The sequence below is a fragment of the Diaphorina citri genome, unplaced genomic scaffold, assembly GCF_000475195.1.
Source record: "Diaphorina citri unplaced genomic scaffold, Diaci psyllid genome assembly version 1.1 scaffold1110, whole genome shotgun sequence".
Classification (NCBI taxonomy): Eukaryota; Metazoa; Arthropoda; class Insecta; order Hemiptera; family Psyllidae; genus Diaphorina; species Diaphorina citri.
In genome coordinates, this window is record NW_007378539.1 from 35,282 (window position 1) to 49,988 (window position 14,707).

The 14,707-nt window shown below is 36.5% G+C and overlaps 3 protein-coding genes across 3 annotated transcripts in view; all 3 read left to right on the plus strand.

The window, feature by feature from the left end:
* The first annotated feature begins 6 nt into the window (after positions 1-6).
* LOC103514251 (titin homolog) lies at positions 7-11,872 on the plus strand. The gene is given in 14 exon segments (XM_026827284.1): positions 7-167; positions 1,702-1,886; positions 2,330-2,526; positions 3,009-3,336; positions 3,463-3,841; positions 3,997-4,071; positions 4,140-4,238; positions 4,240-5,682; positions 5,866-7,364; positions 7,673-8,717; positions 9,102-9,227; positions 10,611-10,798; positions 11,480-11,530; positions 11,744-11,872. Coding segments are annotated over 14 exon segments (5,898 nt in total). The 5' UTR covers positions 7-13.
* A 749-nt stretch (positions 11,873-12,621) lies between these two features.
* LOC103514253 (histone-lysine N-methyltransferase ATXR6-like) lies at positions 12,622-13,951 on the plus strand. Its single transcript, XM_008479122.2, has 2 exons — positions 12,622-12,649; positions 13,501-13,951. Exons 1-2 carry the CDS (start codon positions 12,622-12,624, stop codon positions 13,725-13,727), a joined length of 255 nt encoding a protein of 84 aa, XP_008477344.1. The 3' UTR covers positions 13,728-13,951.
* Positions 13,952-14,549: 598 nt separating this feature from the next.
* LOC113469513 (cilia- and flagella-associated protein 251-like) overlaps positions 14,550-14,707 on the plus strand; it is a 25,046-nt gene continuing 24,888 nt past the window's right edge. Inside the window, exon 1 of the mRNA XM_026827285.1 lies at positions 14,550-14,561. Within this exon, the coding sequence (XP_026683086.1) occupies positions 14,550-14,561 (12 nt within the window). The remainder of the gene's footprint in view (positions 14,562-14,707) is intronic.

Sequence of the window (14,707 nt, forward strand, 5' to 3'; positions counted from 1 at the left end):
AAAATGTTTGAAAATGGCGTCGGAGAAGGAAATCTCGGGTTCAAATATTGGTACTGACCCAAATTTTGCTATTATTTGTTCTTTTCTCGATCGATTTGCCGAACAATGTGGGATCAGACACTTCACATTCACAGAATTGCAGGAAATGATAGAAAACCAGGACAAAGGTAAGTTTGAAGCTTCTCTCTTCGTCTCCCCTCTCCCCCCCATCCTCAGCTTTGAGGGCTGTCTGATGGCCAAGCAGTCGGCTTTATTACAAGACCGTGCAATTTCAATGAAAAGGGTAAAAGTTGACCTGGATTCCCTTCCGTTCACTGTTCATAAGTATCAACTAGAACGTATCTATACAGAATTATGTTTTTAAACAAGTCGGCAAAGTTATCATAGCTTCTCCCTTATCATGGAGGGTAGATATGCTTCCTGGGAAATAAGTTGTTTTGATCATTATCTCAAACAAAACATCTTTCCGAAAAAAGAGATCTTACCTTATTTGAAGTAGAAGTCCCTTTGATGAGTTTTAAAACCAATCATCCCCCTTGAAATAGTACTAAACAATTAACTAGTAATTCTGTGAACTGTAGACCTCACTCAGATCTTTTGCCTAAGCTGAGACTTTAACAATAATGTCCTTTCACATCGAAAATTGTTGTTTAACTTGGTATCTATTTGAATTTTGGACAAATCTAGGATTTAGAAAAATGTCCTGCTTTAAAAAAATGTCTTCTGGGCAATCCTACGTATGAATGGGTAACCCTATGTAATAACTACATAATTATGTATCAAAACAAATAAAATTATCTACATGTCTTATGTAGGTACCTATATCTAAAAAAAGAGGTGACACTATTATAAAACCAGTCAATCACTCTAAATATAAAATTAAAGAATAGTTGATTTTGAACCTTTTAAACAAAACAAAAGATTTACCTTTGAAACAGAACAATAGATTGTCAGGGGTTTAGGTTCTGTGAACTGTAAACCTCACTCAGATCTTTTGCCTAAGCTGAGACTCTAACAATAACGTCCTTTCATATCGAAAATTGTTGTTTAACTTGGTATCTATTTGAATTTTGGACAAATTTAGGATTTAGAAAAATGTCCTGCTTTAAAAAATGTCTTCTGGGTAATCCTACGTATGAATGGGTAACCCTATGTAATACATAATTATGTATCAAAACAAATAAAACTATCTACATGTCTTATGTAGGTACCTATATCTAAAAAAAGAGGTGACACTTTATAAAACCTGTTAATCACTCTAAAAATAAAATTAAAGAATAGTTGATTTTGAACCTTTTAAACAAAACAAAAGATTTACCTTTGAAACAGAACAATAGATTGTCAGGGGTTTACCATCTTGACTTCCCACACATATGAATATGTATTGATATGTGTGGCAACTGTATTAGGGGATCATAATGGGGGGCCCATTCAACTTTGGGGCCCCAAATTTCAAGGATTGATGTGTCTTGATTCAATGAAGATGTGTACCAAATTTCATCAAAATCAGACCAGGCAATTGGGAGATATAGCGGAACAGACATTCAAACATTGTACAAACATCTAAACCAAATTAATGCAAAATGGTCAAGTTAAAACATTGACCTCACTATCGTTCGGTCAATTATTTTCACATCTTGCACTTGTATGTCATACCCTCATCGGAAGCTTTTTTTAATTGTGAAAATTGTTTGTTTCCAGTGTCTCCAGAGTTGATAGAAGTGCACATCAAACTCCTGAGGAGAGCTAGAAGGAAGGTCATAACTGATCGTTGGGAAAAATGTCTCAGTCGATTCTGTTACACTTATTCCCAACAAGATGCTTGGGAGGTTGAGCGGTTTGGTTATAAACTTTCCAAAACAGCAGTTAAATTACGCATCCTCAAGGTAATGATAATAATGATGATGATAAAAAAAAACTAGGTAACTAAAATATTTTGAAAGCTATCACTATCAGAAAAGATATTGGTATCTAGCTTTAATTGGTCCCTGTGAAATTTCATTTTCTTATAATTCACTTTTGATCCTGCTATAGTGAATCCCAAAGGATTATTTGACTGAAAATTGCCTTCTTTTATTGTTCTTTTAAGATAACTTCACAATATTTTTTTCATTTTGATAAAAAAAAACTAGGTAACTAAAATATTTTGAAAGCTATCACTATCAGAAAAGATATTGGTATCTAGCTTTAATGGGTTCCTGTGAAATTTCATTTTCTTATAATTCACTTTTGATCCCTCTATAGTGAATCCCAAAGGATTATTTGACTGAAAATTGCCTTCTTTTATTGTTCTTTTAAGATAACTTCACAATATTTTTTTCATTTTCAGAACTTACTGGAGGCACAATTTGACTACAACACAAAGTTGAAAACAGAAGTGAACAAATTGACACCTCAAGACTTACGGACAGAACCATTAGGAAGGGATAAAACAGGCAATACCTACTGGTGCCAGTTTGATCCAGCATCTAATGTCAAAGTCTACAGAGAAGACCAAGATGAGGATTCATGGGAACTGGTAGCTACGTAAGTTAAAATCACTTATAATACAATACAAAACCCAAGTTTTTAAATTTATCTCTCTTGTTCCCTTTAATTTTTCATAGCTCTTTATTATGGTAATGTTACACCAAGCGCGCATCATTTGCAAACAGTGTTTGCAATCATTTTTCCACAAACATTGGTTTGCAAACAGCGTTTGTGTGTGCGCAGAGTTGATCCGGCTGCTGTAGGTTTTTCAGGTAATGTTACACCAAGCGCGCATTGTTTGCAAACGTTTATAAACGTTTGCAAACTTCCGTTTGCAAATGTGTGCTTGGTGTAACATTACCCTTATCAATACTTCCCTTTATTAGCCAGGTTTTTCTTTAAATCTAAAAGGAATTGATAATCTTACCATGAAAGCTTAAATTAGATGCTGGTTTTGTTATTCAATCTGATTGCTTACTAAATATTTCAGTTACTGACAATACTAATTTTATTAATTTTGTTCTTTTGTTTTTATTCAGTGATAGGGCTAGTCTGGTGTCTTTGATCAACAAATTGGCAAGTAAGAAGCAACTGAATGATATGGAAGCATTGCTGAGTGCCAATGAAGACAGCAGTAGTTTAGACAAACCTCTCATGGACACAGGCCAGGCTATTAGTACTGAAGAGGATACAACAAGCAGTGATACCAACTTATGTAAAGCTCTCAATGGAAATAATCAAGATGACAATGCAAATACTGGCATTGTAACAAATGGGAAGGAAGGTGACACAGCAGATGGCACTAAAGCTGAGGTAGAGGCTGGTGAAAATCAAGTTGAAGGTGCTGACCTTAAAACTGATAAAGAGGTTGTGAGTGCTAAACTTGACATTGTAACAAATGGAAAGGAAGGTGACACAGCAGACGGCACTAAAGCTGAGGTAGAGGCTGGTGAAAATCAAGTTGAAGGTGCTGACCTTAAAACTGATAAAGAGGTTGTGAGTGCTAAACTTGTTGGTTCTGAAATTCCAAAAGAGAATGAACCCTCTGAACCAATGGATGTAGATACTCCCCTAGCAGCAGAGAAGATCACTGACAAATGTGAAGAAACTAGTAATGTTGCTGGTAAACCAGTGGAATGTGCTGCCAAGGAACCCACTGAAGTTGTTGCAGACAAATCTGTAAAAGTTAGCAATGAATCTGTTAAACTTGCAGAATATGTGAAAGATTTTGATAAGAAATCTGCAGAAGTGAAAGATGAAGCTATCAAGAAATCATCAGAAGATGAGAAAAAGGTTGAGAAAAAACCTATTAAAGGTACTGAAAAAGTGGATGAAAAACCCTCAGACACTATTACAGAAAAACCAAGTGAAGATAATGAGATTTTGATAAGAAATCTGCAGAAGTGAAAGATGAAGCTATCAAGAAATCATCAGAAGATGAGAAAGAGGTTGAGAAAAAACCTATTAAAGGTACTGAAAAAGTGGATGAAAAACCCTCAGACACTATTACAGAAAAACCAAGTAAAGATAATGACAAGGAATCAATTAAATCTATTGTTAATGATTCATTGGAAAAACCTATTGACAAACCAGGAAAAAATGGTAAACATACTGATAAGAAACCTGCAGAATTGCATTGGAAAAACCTATTGACAAACCAGGAAAAAATGGTAAACATACTGATAAGAAACCTGCAGAATTGAGCAATGATGCTGAAACAAATGTTTCAAAAACAGAGTCAAAAGATTCTGATAAAAAACCTATAGAAGATAGTATTGGAAAAACCTATTGACAAACCAGGAAAAAATGGTAAACATACTGATGAGAAACCTGCAGAATTGAGCAATGATACTGAAACAAATGTTTCAAAAACAGAGTCAAAAGATTCTGATAAAAAACCTATAGAAGATAGCAAGAAGGCACCTGTAGATGCTAGTAATGTTACTGAGACAATACCAATAGGAGATAGTAAACCAGAGTTAAAGACTGAACTAGTGGATAGCAATACCATTGACAAAAAATCATCTGAAAAAGATGCTGCAAAAAATAAACCATCAAATTTGCCTGGAGACTTATCAGTGAAACCTAAGAGCAAACCAGGGTCAAAACTTGATGAAATTTTCCGAAATAAAATAAATGCCCCTTTGAATTTGTCTGAAAGTAAGAAGAGACCTTTGTCCAGTCCAGAACATAATAGTGAAGCTAAGAAACCTCATCTTGACTCTGCTGAGATAAAAGATAAAAGTGAAACACCTATGGATGTAAGTGCTTCCAGCAAACCTGTAGAAGAGCCATGTATTGTAAGTGATCCTATTGAGGAGCCTGTGCTTGTGGTGAAGGGAGAAGGAAATGGAGAAGACAATCAAGATGGAAACATAGAGGAAGTCCATAATGATGATGACGATGACTGCATTGTAGGAGAAACTATTGAAGAACCTGTCATGGTATTTTATGGAGAAGGATTGGGTGCTGAGTGTGACACTGGTAATGGTAAATCAGATGGTGAGGGCAAAGAAGAGAAGACAAGTTCTAATTCTACTACAGAAAGTGTAGACCCAGCTAAACTTGAGAAAAAAGCTCCCACTGTGTGGAGTATTGATAACATTTGTAATACACCCACCAAACCAAAGACAGCACCTGTTAATCCAACCTCATCTAATGATACCTCACAGTCAAACTTCTCAGGCTTTTTCTTTGGTCCTGGATCCTTGAGCAAGGCTGAAATTCAAACGAAAGTATTAACTTCGGATCTAAGTAGCCCCTCCAAGTCCTCAAGCTTTGGTATTGATAATCTAATCCAGACAAATGTTAAGGAACCAGACAAGTACAATGACGTTGCTATGAACCTAACGACACATCACAGTTCCTCCACGAGTGCAATGTCTGACCAGTCTAGTCCTAGTAGCAAAGTACCTGAAACACCAGAGAACTTGTCCATACCCAAGGATAAACTATCAAACTCAGACATGTCACCTACTGATCTAACCAAGGAAAAACTCTCTCCTTCATCTAGATTTAAACAATCTGATGAACAAAAGTTGAAAAGCAGTCCCCTCAACGTAGCAAATATAATTTCATCAGCTAATCTTTTGTCTGAAGAAAAGAGTAGGGGAATACATGCCATCAACGACCATGCAAGTGACCTTACTGATCCAAAGAAATCAGAAATTACTGTTGCCAGTAGTGAAGTGAAAAGTTCGAGTCCGAAATTAGATTTACTCTCTGGCAAAGACTCAACAACCCATCAACGACCATGCAAGTGACCTTACTGACCCAAAGAAATCAGAAATTACTGTTGCCAGTAGTGAAGTGAAAAGTTCGAGTCCGAAATTAGATTTACTCTCTGGCAAAGACTCAACAATAGTAGTGAAGTGAAAAGTTCGAGTCCGAAATTAGATTTACTCTCTGGCAAAGACTCAACAAATGCAGGAGCCAAGTCTCAACCCAGTGAAAGTAAAACAACATTAAAAGATTCCGTGAATACAACAAAAGTCTTTGATGCTTCGAAAGCAAGTGCATCTTTGAGCGAAGCTGAAAACGCAGATCTCTCTGCATCTAAAAGTGATGCTAAAACCACACCACTTGATTCTACTTCTGATTTATCTGCACAAGGATTTTCTAGTTTACCCAAGAAAGATAACAAAAGCAGTCCACCAAAGAAAAGATTTGGACTGGGCCATATTGCCGTTGAAAAGGATATCGAAGTCTCAAAGAAAGTACTGGATCCAAAAAATAATGAGGTGGAAACGTCTGTAGATTTAAAAAATCAAAAACAAATAAATAAACCGAAAGAGAACTTGTGTGAAGTTTTACCTAAGAAACCAAAATTAGATGAACAAACAGATAATTTAAAAAGTTCTGGGGTCACAACAACTACCAAGCTTGAAGAACCAATCAGCAAATCAAATGATATCTCTGTCGAAAATCTTGCAACAAAATCAAAAGAGGCAATTGAGAAACCTTCAAAAGATTCTGATAAAGGATTCATTTCAGAAACTAGGGAAGAAAATAATGAAAAAATTGAACCACAATCAGCCACACTCAATAAAGACACTGATAAAACACCAGAGATAGAAAAAGAAGAAAAACATTCTAAAAAGGAATCCCAAAATCTGACAGAAAATAAAACATCTGAAAGAAATTTGGAACCTGAAAAGAGAGAGGAAGATTCGAATTTATCAAAATCAAAAGAAGAAACAAAGCTCGATAATGATAAATATGATAAAAAACCAACAAGTGTTAAAAAAGAAGCGACGGAAAAGTTAAAAATAAATGAGAGTGTTACAAAAAATATTAGCAAATCAAATGTAAAGTCTGAAACAAAAGATACTGATAATGATAAATATGATAAAAAACCAACAAGTGTTGAAAAAGAAGCGACGGAAAAGTTAAAAATAAATGAGAGAGTTACAAAAAATATTAGCAAATCAAATGTAAAGTCTGAAAAGGCTGAAACAAAAGATACTAAACTTGATCTGAAGGAAGGTGAAAAAGAACCGAAAAAAGATTCTACAAAAAAGGAAAATATCGTAGAAGAAAAATCCAAGAACAAAGAAACCAAGACAATTTCAAACGAGAAAGAATCGGCCAAGGACACAGCCTGCGAGGTAGCACATACTTCCGAGAAGAAAGATGACAAAAGTGAAGAAACAAACCCAAAACAACAATCTGACGAAGTAAAAGCTGAAATACAGGAGGCTCCTAAAGAAATTACATCAGAAAAGGGAGAAAAACCTAAAGAACCACAAAAAGAAAATGATAAAGACAGTAAAAATGAAAAAGATAATTCGGAAAAAATCAAGCCAAAGGATAAGCTCGAAAAGGGTAAGAGTAAAGAAGAGGTTTCGAAAGATTTGTCTAAAGAGAAGAGAGATGACGGTGAAATCAAGGAACACCAAAAAGATAAATAATTCGGAAAAAATAAAGCCAAAGGATAAGCTTGAAAAGGGTAAGAGTAAAGAAGAGGTTTCGAAAGATTTGTCTAAAGAGAAGAGAGATGACGGTGAAATCAAGGAACACCAAAAAGATAAAGTTCTTGGGGAAGGTGATAAACAAGACAGTATTCAAGACTTGACCACTGAGAAAATCCGATAATTCGAAAAAAATCAAGCCAAAGGATAAGCTCGAAAAGGGTAAGAGTAAAGAAGAGGTTTCGAGAGATTTGTCTAAAGAGAAGAGAGATGAGGGTGAAATCAAGGAACACCAAAAAGATAAAGTTCTTGGGGAAGGTGATAAACAAGACAGTATTCAAGACTTGACCACTGAGAAAATCCCGAAAGATCAAAGTAAAATAGAAAAGAAGGCTTTACAAGAAGACAAAGATAAAGTAGCCACCTCAGAAAAAGATGCGCCTTCCAAGCAAACTGATGAAAAGGAACAGAAAAAATCCTTAGAAAAAGGAGAAAAACAGAAGGTAGATAAAAATAAACTGGAAAAAGGTAGTCCAAAGAAACAAAATGAACTTAATAAAAAAGAAGGAAAGAAAAATGAAAATGAACTAGAAAAGGACAAAAAAGAGACACAAAACACTAACAAAGAACAAAAAAATAGCTCCAAAGAAATCAAAAAAGAAGCAGAGGAAAAAGCCCAGGATGTTGAAAATAAAATCATCAAAGAAGATATTACTCCGGAACCATCAGAGACGAAATCTACTTTAAAAGACGTCAGTCTTGAAACAAAGGAAGAAAAATCAATGGAGACAGAAAGTCTTGATAAAAGTAGTGAAAATGCGGAGAAACTAAAGCCAATCAAGACATCTGACGAATTAAAAGAAAAAGAAGAAACTAAAATGGAAGTGGATGAAGAAAAGGAGACAAAACCAAGCAAGGATTCAAAATCGGATGAAAAAGATTCCGACATGAAAGATGAATCCAAACCTAGTACCGAGAACATATCTGAAGTGAAATCTAAACCCGAAGATGAAGTGAAAATTGACGAAATAAAAAAAGAAGGACCTTCTGCGTGCAATGATATCATTGCGCAAGCCTTGGCAGCGATGAAACCAAAAGAAAAAGTTGAAGACACACCAAAAGAAGATATATCCAAAGAAAAAGTGAAGGAAGAGGTGCCAAAAGATAAAGTGAAAGAAGAGGTAGAGCCAAAAAAGAAACTGGAAAAGGACGACGAAGACAAGGATAGTCAAGCAGCTAATAAGAGAAAGAGAAAGATTAGCAGTCAAGAAGATAAGAGTAGTGAACAAAGTGAAGATTCAGATGCAGATGCAGGGGGCAAGAGAGCAAAACTAAGAGGTAAGCACATGCTTTAACGAAGGATTAGATACTCTTTCTTTCTCTGGTGCATATGACCAAGAAGTTGACGAGCACCACTTGAATATAATAGATGATGGATAGATATACTCTTTCTTGTATGTCAAAGCATTTTTGAAACTGTTCAACTCAAGTTGAAGTTTCAAAAATGCTTTGACTCAACTCAAGTTGAACAGTTTCAAAAATGGTCATGTAATCTCGAATTTCTCCTTGAAACTTCTCCTTTCAAACAAATCGTAGAAAATTGAAGAAAAAAAAAAAAACTGACAATGTTAAAAGCCATTTACCCAAAATATTTTCGAAAAAGAGAACAAAAAGCTTTTTATTATATCTAACAACTTTACCCTCCACTTCTTGTTCTTGTAGGCAAAAAGCTGGTGAAGAAACCTCAGCCAAAACAGCAAGACGAGAGCAGCAGTAGTGGTAGTGAGAGTGACAAGGAAAAGAAGAAGAGCAGTAAACCTGCACCTGAGAAGGATGGAGAGAAAAAAGGTAAGACATGATTGTGATGTTGTTAGTTCTGAGTTGGAATATAAAAAGATACTATGACTGGTTACTAAGAATAAGACAGACTGTATACTTGGATTAATATTTTATACTAAGAAAAGATTAGTTCAAAAGAAGGGAGTTCTGAAAGTTCAATTTCGACTCTATTTTTTTCCTTTTAGGTTTTTTATGTGCCTTCCGGCTAATACTATTTCTATCTGACTACACGGTATCGGCAGTGCGCCATGCCAAATTAGTTCCAGTAAGTACGTCTATGTATCTTTACACAAATTAAAAAGAAAAAGTGAAGGAAGAGGTGCCAAAAGATAAAGTGAAAGAAGAGGTAGAGCCAAAAAAGAAGAAACTGGAAAAGGACGACGAAGACAAGGATAGTCAAGCAGCTAATAAGAGAAAGAGAAAGATTAGTAGTCAAGAAGATAAGAGTAGTGAACAAAGTGAAGATTCAGATGCAGATGCAGGGGGCAAGAGAGCAAAACTAAGAGGTAAGCACATGCTTTAACGAAGGATTAGATACTCTTTCTTTCTCTGGTGCATATGACCAAGAAGTTGACGAGCACCACTTGAATATAATAGATGATGGATAGATATACTCCATATGATCAAGAAGTTGACGAGCACCACTTGAATATAATAGATGATGGATAGATATACTCTTTCTTGTATGTCAAAGCACTAAACTTTATTGACGTAGCACTGAACTCAAGATGAACAGTTTCAAAAATGGTCATGTAATCTCGAATTTCTCCTTGAAACTTCTCCTTTCAAACAAATTGTAGAAAATTGGAAAAAAAACTGACAATGTTAAAAGTCATTTACCCAAAATATTTTCGAAAAAGAGAACAAAAAGCTTTTTATTATATCTAACAACTTTACCCTCCACTTCTTGTTCTTGTAGGCAAAAAGCTGGTGAAGAAACCTCAGCCAAAACAGCAAGACGAGAGCAGCAGTAGTGGTAGTGAGAGTGACAAGGAAAAGAAGAAGAGCAGTAAACCTGCACCTGAGAAGGATGGAGAGAAAAAAGGTAAGATATGTTGTGGTGTTGGTTAGTTTTGAGTTTCATTATACTAAGATACTAAGACTGTATAGTATACAGTGTATACTAAGAATAGATGGATTGAAATGAAGGAAAAGTTTGAAGTCGACTCTTTTTTTTTTTAGGTTTTTTACGTGCCTCCTGTCGTAATACTTTTATCTGAGCGCACGGTATGGGCAGTGCGCCATAAATTAATTCAGTAGGGGTTTCTAATTTTTTTTCTTTCTTTTTAATCTCCTTATCCTATAGGTAGGAAAGTAATGTATTTTTACTTTCTATTACCCTTATTTCCTTAAGAAATTTCGCAACTTGAACTCTGCCTCTTTTGTCCTCAGTGAGGAAACGTAACAAGGGTCTCCTAGGTTTGGACCTGGAGGATGTAGAGTCCATTCTGACCGAAGAGTCTTCAGGTAGACCCGTGAGACAATCCCGCAGGATCGCACAACAGAAAATGAAAGAGGACGATGAGAGGAAGCAAATAGAGGAAGCGATGTATCGGAGTATGGAGGACGAAGATAAAAAGGTGAGTGCGCTTTTGCTCGGGTTTTAAGGGGGCCTGAGGGGAGGCCCCGGACCTAAGTGCGTTCCTATGCTTCCATGAACAGTTAGATCTACAGAAGTTTTAAAGGATTTTGTTTTGGATCATGAACCTATCCTAATGAACCTATCCTAATAATAAAATGTGTCTGGCTAGGGGACGTTAAACAGAGAGCAGTGTCTGGCTAGGGGACGTTAAACAGAGAAATGTGTCTGGCTAGGGGACGTTAAACAGAGAGCAGACTAGCGTCTGGCTGTGGGACTATAAACAGGGAGGAGAACAGCTAACCCTAACCAGCCTAGCTAGCTGGCAGTTTTCAAAGGGTTCTCTTCTGCTTTTAAAGTCAAGCACAAGTCCTCACGATGGTTGACTGCGGTTCAGGACGAGCCAGCCACTTTAACATGGCTAGAGCTAGAGACCATCACCCCGGTATATAGCAGATACAAAAAGATATCTTTATTCTGCTATTGCCATTCGGCGAAAGCTAAAGCCGCTAAAACAACAAACAACAACAACAACCTATCCTAATTTGTCTTCTAGGCCCTAGATTCTAGACCAGCTTGAACACTCCAAAGCACAGCCAAAATGTTTGTTTATACGAACAACAAACTTGAATTTGCATGGTAATATTTGATTTGTAAAACTTTCCTTGTTTTTATGTTTCAGAAAAAGAAATCTTCTAAGGATAAAGACAAAAGTTTTTCTCGTGCTTTGAAGGTAAGATTTTAGATTTAGATAGTCTACCAATAGTCTAGACTCTTGCAGAATTTTATGATTTTTTTTTTGTACCTTTACCCTCGCAGTCCAAAACGTTTTGATACCTGATATTTGTAAAACTAAACAATCTTGGGCCTCTCCTAAAATAAATCACACCTTTTTCTCTAGATTTTGCGCTAGATAAAAACCGCCTTTTCTTCTTTTCCTTTCTAGGACGACAACACCTCAGCGGATGAGGAGGAGAAGAAAGAAAAGAGGAAGAGGAAAAAGAAGAAGAAAGAATTCGATGCGTCCAAAGCATTTGATGCCTCCAAAGCTTGGGCCTCTTCTTCCGATAGGTAAGTTGTTGGAGGGTTATTTATTTAAATATTACAATTCGGGGCAGAAAACAGTCCCCCTCGGGCAAGTTTTGGGTAGAGGTATTTTATTGGGGGCAGAAAAAAGATGCTTGACAGGGTCTTCTGTTCTCTTATCTACCAGTGAAGTAAAAAGAAATCTTCTAAGGATAAAGATAAAAGTTTTTCCCGTGCTTTGAAGGTAAGATTTCAGACAGTATAGCAGAATTTTATAGTGTTTATTTGTCCTTTTACCCTCGCAGTCTAAAACGTTTTTGATAATATTTGTAAAGCTATAAGTGTGGACCTCTTCTGAAATAAATCACACCTTTTTCTCTAGATTTTGCGCTAGATAAAAACCGCCTTTTCTTCTTTTCCTTTCTAGGACGACAACACCTCAGCGGATGAGGAGGAGAAGAAAGAAAAGAGGAAGAGGAAAAAGAAGAAGAAAGAATTCGATGCGTCCAAAGCATTTGATGCCTCTAAAGCTTGGGCCTCATCTTCCGATAGGTAAGTTGTTGGAGGGTTATTTATTTAAATATTACAATTCGGGGCAGAAAACAGTCCCCATCGGGCAAGTTTTGGGTAGAGGTATTTTATTGGGGGCAGAAAAAAGATGCTTGACAGGGTCTTCTGTTCTCTTATCTACCAGTGAATACACTGCCTACAGTTTTCTGAACTATGTACATGTTAAACCCTGTGCCCTCTCACTAGCATAATCGATAAAGTGTGGTATTAGGTTGGTAATCGGGAGGCATGAGACGTGCTAGGACTGCTAAGAAAGGTAAGAAGTTTGGCCTGAAGGCGATCATTGGCTGGAAGAGCTGTTCGTTCTCGGAACGGCTTTCTTTCTCCTATCCTGTCTTTTCGAGAGATGATAATTCCGAGAAAAGTACTATAGTCCTTAGAAGTCTTGGCACCTATAGTCATCATCAATTTATTTTTGGCCAGTTCATACAGTTGTCCGAAATGTACAGGTCGAGAAAGGCTTTGCAAAGAGTGGAGTGTTGTTTTCAACCTTGACTAAAACGGTGTAAAAACTGTCTTTTAACTCGTCAACTTTATCAGTTTATCTGTTAAAAATGGCGTGCTTTTTTCCAACCTTATGACTGTGACTCAAATCGGGATTTTGATAGCGTTGCTTATGCTTAATCATGCAATTTTGAACAAATGATGATTTCGATGTCACAAAACTGTCGTGTATTTTTCCAACTTTGAATCTTTGTTTGTTTTTTAAACCCTGAATTTTGATACAAATGTTGATTTAAAAGCGATATCTCAACAAACTTTTTCCTTTCCAACCTTGATTTTTATTTTCCCATTTTACTCAAGTTATGCAAATGATGATTTCGATGTCACAAAACTGTCGTGTGTTTTTCCAACTTTGAATCTTTGTTTTTTAAACCCTGAACTTTGATTCAAATGTTGATTTAAAAGCGATATCTCAACAAACTTTTTCCTTTCCAACCTTGATTTTTATTTTCCCATTTTACTCAAGTTATGCTTCCTTCCAACTTAGAACTGCATTTTTTTGTTGCCATTTTGCCAGTATCCTGTACTTTTAAATTTGAACTTGGAAAATTGTACTTGTCTGTGGTGTATTTCGGACTTTGACGGAAATGATGCTGATTTCAGACGACATCGCCAAGGAGAAGGAGCAGATATCCCTGGACGATGTGGCGTGTGAGAAGTGTGGAGGTGCTGATCATCCGGAGTGGATTCTACTGTGTGACTCATGTGACAAGGGATGGCATGCGTCCTGCCTACGTCCGGCCATTATGCTGATACCCGAGGGCGATTGGTTCTGTCCCCCTTGCGAACATGTGAGTACTTATTGGACAAAATTCAAGTTCACCCTGTAATATCTAGTATATCTGTCATTATGATTATACTGTGTGACTCATGTGACAAGGGATGACCAATAAATGTTACCATTTAAGCTTTAAGCTGTTGTGTTGGAGAACAACCACTATCCTACTAGTTAGACAAACATTTCGGGCCTATAAAACAAAGATTTATCTGTAGAAAGAAGATACATATGAATTAATAAAAGACATTGTACATTTCTAGTGCTAAACTCCGTACTCTGAGGCTTAGGCCAGCCACTCACCATCAGATCCGTCTGCCAGGTCTACCTGATGAGCACACATACTATCAGGTAGACCTGTCAGGTCTACCTGATAGTATGTGGCTGACCTTAGGTGTAGGGGCATCATCGAATCTTCCTTTTCAGGATATGAATGAATTTGATGGCACATTCGTTCTCTTTTGACAAAATTTTTGATGGCAAATTCGAGGAAATCAGGCTGTATCTCGTAAAACCATTGGGGTGAAAAAAAAGTGGATATAACTTTCGAAATTTTTGATGATATTGGCTTGTTACAAGCGCATTATTTCGTGAACCATCATTCCTAGAACCCTTACATGTACACCCGATTGATTTCTCGTGGAAAGTTACATAGGAAAGACTCCTTGGTCATCTTAAATACTCTAATGGGAACTCTTGTTGGAAAAAAAAAAAAAAAAAAAAAAAAAATCATGTTGAAATATTTGGAGATATCACAAGAGAGTAGAGAGGGAGCAAGAGAACCCTTTCCAGCCTGAAGCAGAACGATGATAATGGAGCTCCTGACATTATCTAGGTCTGAAGAAACCCTCCCTTGACCCCCTACTAACCAAAAACCATGAAGGGGTCAGTGGGAAATGTAGCGGGGTTTTGAGGTCGAGGATTCTCCTCATTTCTGACCCATGTAGCTTTGAATTTTGCGACTTAATTTTTACTCATTTCCCTTGATTTTCATAAGTGGAAGGTCCTCTCGATTCTGTCTGTGATAAGTCACCC